The following is a 7,852-nucleotide window of genomic DNA, read 5'->3' as shown; positions in this document are numbered from 1 at the left end:
AACAGAAGCTGCAACTTTGGACTGTTGGGTTGGATTCTTTAGATGATTACTAAAATAAATAAAAAGAACTAACCTCAAGCGCCTAATCATCAGTTTTGTTTTAAAAATGTACACGCCAAGCCTCTAAATGATTTCTTCAGAGCGAAGGTACCCAAAAGAAAAAGCCAAGGTCAGCCAAAGCAACTAAGAATAGTAATAAATAGTCGTTTTTGACCGGATCGAATGAGAGAATAGAAAATAATAATATCGAATTCATTTTTTTGAATACTTGACCAGATAAGTTCTTTTCGTGGGCTATCTCGTAGTACCCTTTGAAAATTAGTTAATGAAAAAATGTAGCAAACATAAACTCTGAGATTGCTCTATATGGATAGAAATATCAACTATGCATGTAAGTTTGTCAAACCTAATAAAGTATTAAAAAAGACAATACTACAACCCATAAACTGACATTAAAAGCTCATCTTATTAGTCAATTTACAAAGAGAATTAGAAAAGGTGAAACTCTTTGCTCATTTTCTGTACCACATCTGGAGTGTTCTCATGCGCTTGATCTTCTTCTGTATCTGCAGAATGGCATACATGAGAGCCTCAGCTGTAGGTGGACAACCAGGCACATAGACATCGACTGGGATAATGCGATCACAGCCACGCACCACAGAATAGGAGTAGTGATAGTAGCCACCGCCATTGGCACAGCTGCCCATGGAGATGACCCAGCGTGGTTCCGGCATCTGATCGTAGATCTTGCGCAAAGCTGGCGCCATTTTGTTGGTCAAGGTGCCGGCGACAATCAGCAGATCCGTTTGTCTGGGCGATGCACGAAACACAACGCCAAAGCGATCCATATCATAGCGAGGCGCTGCAATGTGCATCATCTCCACAGCACAACAGGCCAGGCCAAAGGTCATGGGCCACAGCGATCCCTTGCGTCCCCAGTTCAAGAGATCATCGAGACGGGTCAAAGACCATTCAGTCCATCCGATTTGATTGCGACCAAAGGGCGAATAACCCTTCGTTGGTGGCACTCCGCACTTGTCCACATCGTGCATGGTTTTTTGTTGCCGCACCAATTGGGAGTTGACCAAAGGCTGAAGCTTGGTTGTAGTTGTAGCTTTGCCTGCAGCGCGATACAGTTTAGCCATGGATAACATCTTCTGATTATTGAAATGAACGAAATTTGTCGAGATTGTCGCTTCTCTTTAAAGTAAAATTTACTAAATTGCTTTCAATTTCTTTCCTTGAACAATTTCAGATGTCAGCTGGGCTATGAACAATTTGTATTTTTTCAACACTTGTTTACTGTGTTGAAAAGTGTACTTTACTTTGCAGTAGTCGATTGAATATTATCGTTGAGCAGTTATGACAACCTTGGCATAGACGGTAGCTAAAATATTTTGACAATCTTACACGCTCAATAAGATTTGAAAGAAATAGATTAGAAGGAGTTTATTCATTCATAAACTGGATGAACTTTCTAACAAACTAGACCAGCTTGAAAACTTGTTGATAACTGTTGCGATAATATTGTTGAGAAGTATGCAATGAAGTGATCCTTAAAATCTGTCTTCTAATCTTTAGATTAAAAGGTGTGCAAATGCACTTCATACTTTTCAAGAATAGTAGCAGGGGTCTACAGTCGTCTTTTCCAATGGGTTAAGCAACTAATTGATAAATATACGAAAGAATATAATCGATGTTATGTTATGTAATTTTGTAAATCTATGTTTATATGTATCTTCAGATTATCACTGATGCTAATACCATAAATTATTGAAAGAACTTACTAACTTTCTTGATTCAAAAGTATAAATAAGAAATTTATTTATATCTTTAGCTGAAACAACTTCAATCCTTAAGCTTGCAATATAATGCTTCAGCTTCAACTTCATCCTCGTCATCATCACACATCACTGTGTTGACAAATGACGAACTGAAAGTTCCACAAACTTCTCATTTTCAGGGGGTCAGTAAGACGTAAGACGAAAGAGGACTTTTAATCATTCCGTTCGCGTCATGTCGCACTAATAGCCTCAATTAATTCGAGAAACATTTTCGTGGCATGATGATTTTGTGGTGACGGTGAAATATGAACAAATGGTAGCCTTAACAAATGTATAGAGATTGTTGTTTACGAATGTCTTTGGTCTAATGGATACAAGTTATCACTGGGTAAAAAGAAAGAGTATAAAAAATAAGTAAATTGACTTTTTTATATTTGCCACTTCGAACGAAATTCTAGGAGTAATCGCTTAGAAATATATGGATGACCTAATGCATATTCTACCAAAAATATGTATATTACTATCATAAATATGATATAAAACCTTTATGAAAATGCATCTTGCTCTCGTTGTCTATTTGTTATCATTCTACCGCTTTTATTAATTCTTATTCAAAAGTTAAAAAATATTAACAATCTTGTGGCCTGTTACCTGTTAAAGAGCGCAACTTGAAGTAAAGTGTAATAGCAATTAAATGAGTATTCGATGTTGTTGGGAAAGATCGATTTAATAGTTTCTTTTCACATGATCGACATTGATCATTGATTAAAAACTCATTTTTGCTTCTCAAAATTTAACGATCGCGGCATTACACCGAGACATGCATGCGCCTGCTGTTCCATGAAAGTTTGATCTTCGGTTTTTCCGAAAGCAATACGAGCCCATTTTGGATCTAACAGATGATTGCTCGATGAGCCATGAAGCCGATTCTCTTTTTCGCCCTCATCGAATAGCAGATCCTGACCGCCGCATAGCGAATCTTTCATAATGTTGCTTGGCGAAAAATGTGCTGGCGATTGCTCCGATGATAAAAATTTACTTGGTGTTTCGGTTTCGAATGGTAACGTTTTCTTTCCATATTGTATGTTATAGCCCCAACTAGGAAGCAATGATTTTCCCGTACGCTTTGACGCTGGGGAATGTACGCTTCTGTATGCAAGTGAATTGGAACACTCAAGATCCGAGCGATCGTCGCGTTCAGTGCTTTCGCCGACACCTTTGCTGCTGTTGTTAAGCTCTGAATCATTCATCTGCTCTTCGTTGATAATTTCGGCCAGATCCTCAACCAGACTCGACGGGCTTGAGGGAATATAGGAGCGTCCAATGGCAGCGAGAGCATTCTTTAACGGAGTTGGCGTCCGCAGCCCAACAATACCTGCAGAGGGAAAGCATTCTTCTTAAGCTGTTCTACAATCTGTCTCCTTTTAAAAGCATTTATTCAATTGGACAATTTAATCGTTTTATAGATTATCATTATGACTGTACTCACTTTTATGAGGTGTTTCAATGCCAACGGGCGTGCTAGCTCGCAAGTTCATATCTTTGAATGTGGTCACACAGGGTGACCTAAGGAATTGACTCGGCGAAAAGGGTAATGATTTGAATGGAGTTATAACTGGCGATTTCGACAGCTTGTTTTTATATTCGCTCTTGAGTTCAACATACGGATGTTGTGTCGTTGCCTGCCCAATGTCGACAGCAGCATTTTGCTTGCGGGATCGCTTCAAGATATTGGGTGTTGGTCTGGGGCCCAGCTTTAGATCCGTGTATTGCAAAAACGATTGCGCCGAAGCTGATATCGATACCAGTCCATGGCCAGCCTGTTGTTGTTGCTGCTGCTGTTGTTGTGGCTTGGCACCAATGCCGCCTATGCCACCGGATTTGATCAAAGTGATGAGATGCGTGCGAGAGCTTTTCAAATCGCCCGTTGTTAGCGTATTCACCGATCGTTGCTCAACATTATATTTGCGACGCAATGTTGAGTTCCAATGATTTTTAATCGCATTATCTGAGCGTCCTGGCAAAAGTTTCGCAATCTTTGTCCACTGATTTCCCAGCTCGATGTGAGCATTGTAAATGATCTTATCCTCGTCCTGGGTCCAAGCAGTCTTCTTGATATTGGGATCAAGGTGATTGCGCCAACGTTCCCGACACTGTTTGCCATTGCGACCATTCACATGCCGTGCAACTAGTGTCCACTTCTTGAGCCCAAAAAGTCGCACCATTTCAATAACTGTCTCATCCTCATCGCGAGTCCACAGGCCTTTGATGAGCTTCGGACTAATCACATTGGCCCAACGCTGCCGGACTTGTTGCTTAAGCCGATCTTTAAAGTGTGTGCCAATAATGTCCCAGCGTTCACCGTGTTTCTCCACCAACGATTTGAGCAAAACATCTTCGGACTTCGACCAACGCTTGCCAAAAACACAGTTTGAACGTCTAGTCGTCGCAATCTTTGATGTCTGTGTCTGCAGCTGAAGGTGAATTGTTTTACCCCTTGCCAATTGTCCATCATTATCGTTGTCATCATCATCATCGTCGTCATCATCATCATCGTCGTCATCATCATCATCACTGTCATTTCCATCACCGTGAGTATCGTCATCATCGGCAGCAAAGTCTGCCTCCAATTGTGCTTCTTTGTTTTTTAAATGATGATCGGCTGAAGCAGCAGCTACTTCGTGGCCATCATTTTCACGATCGCTATATTCAGATGCTTCGGAGTCCTCCGAAATAAATTCCAAATCCTCATCGCCAAGATTGGCGTTACACACACTGTCTGCCATGCTGTGTGAGTGTCTGCTTACGACTTTCGTGACGATCAGAAATGAAAGATGTCAGTGCGCAACGTGCTGTCGCCGTAGTTTCTAGTGTAAAAATTAGAGGTGGAGATCTATCGATGGCACTATCCTATCGATAAAATATCGATCGATTGTATCCAATAACTTCCCACAAAAGTTCGCACATAATTAGGAGCGTCTTCCATCACTAACATTATGAAATTCGTTAGCGCTAAAACAAATTGACGAGGCCAAAGGAATAGTCTCGAAACCGGAGTGCAATCCAATAGCGTTGACCGCTCAATGTAAACGGATTCCGAATGAACAGTAATCCAGGATGATTTGACAGTTGGTAACCACGGTTGCCACTTTTGGTACAAATGTACAATGTCGAATATGCCTTGTCTTTTGGTACAAACAATTTTATCGGAATGGCACCGTGCTTACATTATGCCAACAGTGAGATGTAATTTTATTTTCTTCGTACAAGTCAACGTTAATCACATCTTGTAGGTCGGGTGGGGGGTTTTTTGTTTTTATATTGCTGGAACGCTTGTTTGAACATTTTGCAAAGCTTTTTTTGTATTCATAATAAACTCTCATATCTCTGAGTAGCTAGTTCAGCTGTAAGAGCGTGTAATTGCTATCAGTTCTGAATCGGACTTTTCGGCTTTTTTGGTATATTCCAACTGTGTTAAATGTACATATATGAATGACCTAATGCATATTCTACCAAAAATATGTATATTAATTACTATCACAAATATGATATAAAACCTTTTGCTCTTGTGGTGTTTATAGGTTTATTTGTTGTCATTCTACCGCTTTTATTAATTCTTATTCAAAAGTTAAAAAATATTAACAATCTTGTGCCCTGTTACCTGTTTAAGAGCGTAAATTGAAGTAAAGTGTACTATTTTCGATGTAATTGGGAAAGATCGATTTAATAGTTTCTTTTACATGATCTACATTGACTAAGAACTCATTTTTGCTTCTCAAAATTTAACGATCGCGGCATTACACCGAGACATGCATGCGCCTGCTGTTCCATGAAAACTTGATCTTCGGTTTTTCCGCAAGCAACACGAACCCATTTTGGATCTATGAGATGATTGCTCGATGAGCCACGATGCCGATGATAATATGGCCGATTCTCTTTTTTGCCTTCATCGAAAAGCAGATCCTGACCACCGCATAGCGAATCTTTCATAATGTTGCTTGGCGAAAAATGTGCTGGCGATTGCTCCGATGATAAAAATTTACTTGGTGTTTCGGTTTCGAATGGTAACGTTTTCTTTCCATATTGTATGTTATAGCCCCAACTAGGAAGCAATGATTTTCCCGTACGCTTTGACGCTGGGGAATGTACGCTTCTGTATGCAAGTGAATTGGAACACTCAAGATCCGAGCGATCGTCGCGTTCAGTGCTTTCGCCGACACCTTTGCTGCTGTTGTTAAGCTCTGAATCATTCATCTGCTCTTCGTTGATAATTTCGGCCAGATCCTCAACCAGACTCGACGGGCTTGAGGGAATGTAGGAGCGTCCAATGGCAGCGAGAGCATTCTTAAACGGAGATGGCGTTCGCAGCCCAACAATACCTGCAGAGGGAAAGCATTCTTCTTAAGCTGTTCTACAATCTGTCTCCTTTTAAAAGCATTTATTCAATTGGACAATTTAATCGTTTTATAGATTATCATTATGACTGTACTCACTTTTATGAGGTGTTTCAATGCCAACGGGCGTGCTAGCTCGCAAGTTCATATCTTTGAATGTGGTCACACAGGGTGACCTAAGGAATTGACTCGGCGAAAAGGGTAATGATTTGAATGGAGTTATAACTGGCGATTTCGACAGCTTGTTTTTATATTCGCTCTTGAGTTCAACATACGGATGTTGTGTCGTTGCCTGCCCAATGTCGACAGCAGCATTTTGCTTGCGGGATCGCTTCAAGATATTGGGTGTTGGTCTGGGGCCCAGCTTTAGATCCGTGTATTGCAAAAACGATTGCGCCGAAGCTGATATCGATACCAGTCCATGGCCAGCCTGTTGTTGTTGCTGCTTCTGTTGTTGTGGCTTGGCACCAATGCCGCCTATGCCACCGGATTTGATCAAAGTGATGAGATGCGTGCGAGAGCTTTTCAAATCGCCCGTTGTTAGCGTATTCACCGATCGTTGCTCAACATTATATTTGCGACGCATTGTTGACTTCCAATGATTTCTAATCGCACTATCTGTGCGTCCTGGCAAAAGTTTCGCAATCTTTGCCCACTTATTTCCCAGCTTGATGTGAGCATTGTAAATGATCTTATCCTCCTCCTCGGTCCAAGCGGTCTTCTTGATATTGGGATCAAGGTAAAGGTGCCAGCGTCCCCGACACTGATTGCCATTGCGACCATTCACATATCGCGCAATTAGTGGCCAATTCTTGGTCCCAAAACGTTGCACCATTTCAATAACTTTCTCATCCTCATCGCGAGTCCACAGACGTTTGATGACCTCCGGACTAATGACTTTCGCCCAACGCTGCTGGACTTGTTGCTTAAGCCGATCTTTAAAGTGTGTGCCAATAATGTCCCAGCGTTCACCGTGTTTCTCCACCAACGATTTGAGCAAAACATCTTCGGACATCGACCAACGCGTGCCAAAACCATAGTTTGGCTGTCCAGTCCTCGCAATCTTTGATGTCTGTGTCTGCTGAAGGTGAATTGTTTTACCCCTCGCCAATTGTCCATCATTATCGTCGTCATCATCATCATCTTCGTCATCACCGTGAGTATCGGCAGCAAAGTCTGCCTCCAATTTTGCTTCATTGTTTTTTAAATGATGATCGGCTGTAGCAGCAGCTACTTCGTGGCCATCATTTTCATGATCGCTATATTCAGATGCTTCGGAGTCCTCCGAAAGAAATTCCAAATCCTCATCGCCAAGATTGGCGTTACCCACACTGTCTGCCATGCTGTGTGAGTGTCTGCTTACGACTTTCGTGGCGATCAGAAATGAAAGATTTCAGTGTAAAAGTTTGTAGTGTAAAAATGAGCGTGTCCGCGACAGTACAAACTAGAGGTGGAGAACTATCGATGGCACTATCGGGACGATCGATGGTTGGCCACTATCGACACGCTCTCGATAGTGGCGCGCACTCTCGACAGTGGTTAATCGCTATCGTCGATAGTGGTCAATATTTTTATACCCGCTACCCATAGGGTAGAAGGGTATTATAACTTTGTGCCGGCAGGAAATGTATGTAACAGGTAGAAGGAGGCATCTCCGACCCTATAAAGTATATA

The 7,852-nt window shown here is 41.5% G+C and overlaps 3 protein-coding genes across 3 annotated transcripts; all 3 read right to left on the bottom strand.

Annotated features, from left to right (window-relative positions):
- Positions 1–447: 447 nt before the first annotated feature.
- Positions 448–1,332, bottom strand: LOC117563424 (NADH-quinone oxidoreductase subunit B 2-like). The gene has a single exon (XM_034241759.2). The coding sequence runs from the start codon at positions 1,152–1,154 to the stop codon at positions 513–515; it is 642 nt and encodes a 213-aa protein (XP_034097650.1). The 5' UTR covers positions 1,155–1,332; the 3' UTR covers positions 448–512.
- Positions 1,333–2,557: 1,225 nt separating this feature from the next.
- LOC117564999 (myb protein-like) lies at positions 2,558–4,593 on the bottom strand. Its single transcript, XM_052002175.1, has 2 exons — positions 3,274–4,593; positions 2,558–3,159 (listed from the first exon to the last, which is right to left on the bottom strand). Exons 1-2 carry the CDS (start codon positions 4,568–4,570, stop codon positions 2,558–2,560), a joined length of 1,899 nt encoding a protein of 632 aa, XP_051858135.1. The 5' UTR covers positions 4,571–4,593.
- A 953-nt stretch (positions 4,594–5,546) lies between these two features.
- Positions 5,547–7,520, bottom strand: LOC117564998 (myb protein-like). The gene is made up of 2 exons (XM_034243942.1): positions 6,278–7,520; positions 5,547–6,163 (listed from the first exon to the last, which is right to left on the bottom strand). Exons 1-2 carry the CDS (start codon positions 7,518–7,520, stop codon positions 5,547–5,549), a joined length of 1,860 nt encoding a protein of 619 aa, XP_034099833.1.
- Positions 7,521–7,852: the final 332 nt, after the last annotated feature.

The sequence above is a fragment of the Drosophila albomicans genome, chromosome 2L, assembly GCF_009650485.2.
Source record: "Drosophila albomicans strain 15112-1751.03 chromosome 2L, ASM965048v2, whole genome shotgun sequence".
Classification (NCBI taxonomy): Eukaryota; Metazoa; Arthropoda; class Insecta; order Diptera; family Drosophilidae; genus Drosophila; species Drosophila albomicans.
This window is presented reverse-complemented; position numbering and strand designations above follow the sequence as displayed.

Excerpts from the sequence above, each read along its gene's own strand:
- LOC117563424 (XM_034241759.2), bottom strand. The coding sequence starts at position 1,154 with ATGTTATCCATGGCTAAACTGTATCGCGCTGCAGGCAAAGCTACAACT.
- LOC117564998 (XM_034243942.1), bottom strand. The coding sequence starts at position 7,520 with ATGGCAGACAGTGTGGGTAACGCCAATCTTGGCGATGAGGATTTGGAA. Across the intron at positions 6,164-6,277 it reads CATTGAAACACCTCATAAAA|GTATTGTTGGGCTGCGAACG; the intron begins GTGAGTACAGTC and ends TTCCCTCTGCAG.
- LOC117564999 (XM_052002175.1), bottom strand. The coding sequence starts at position 4,570 with ATGGCAGACAGTGTGTGTAACGCCAATCTTGGCGATGAGGATTTGGAA. Across the intron at positions 3,160-3,273 it reads CATTGAAACACCTCATAAAA|GTATTGTTGGGCTGCGGACG; the intron begins GTGAGTACAGTC and ends TTCCCTCTGCAG.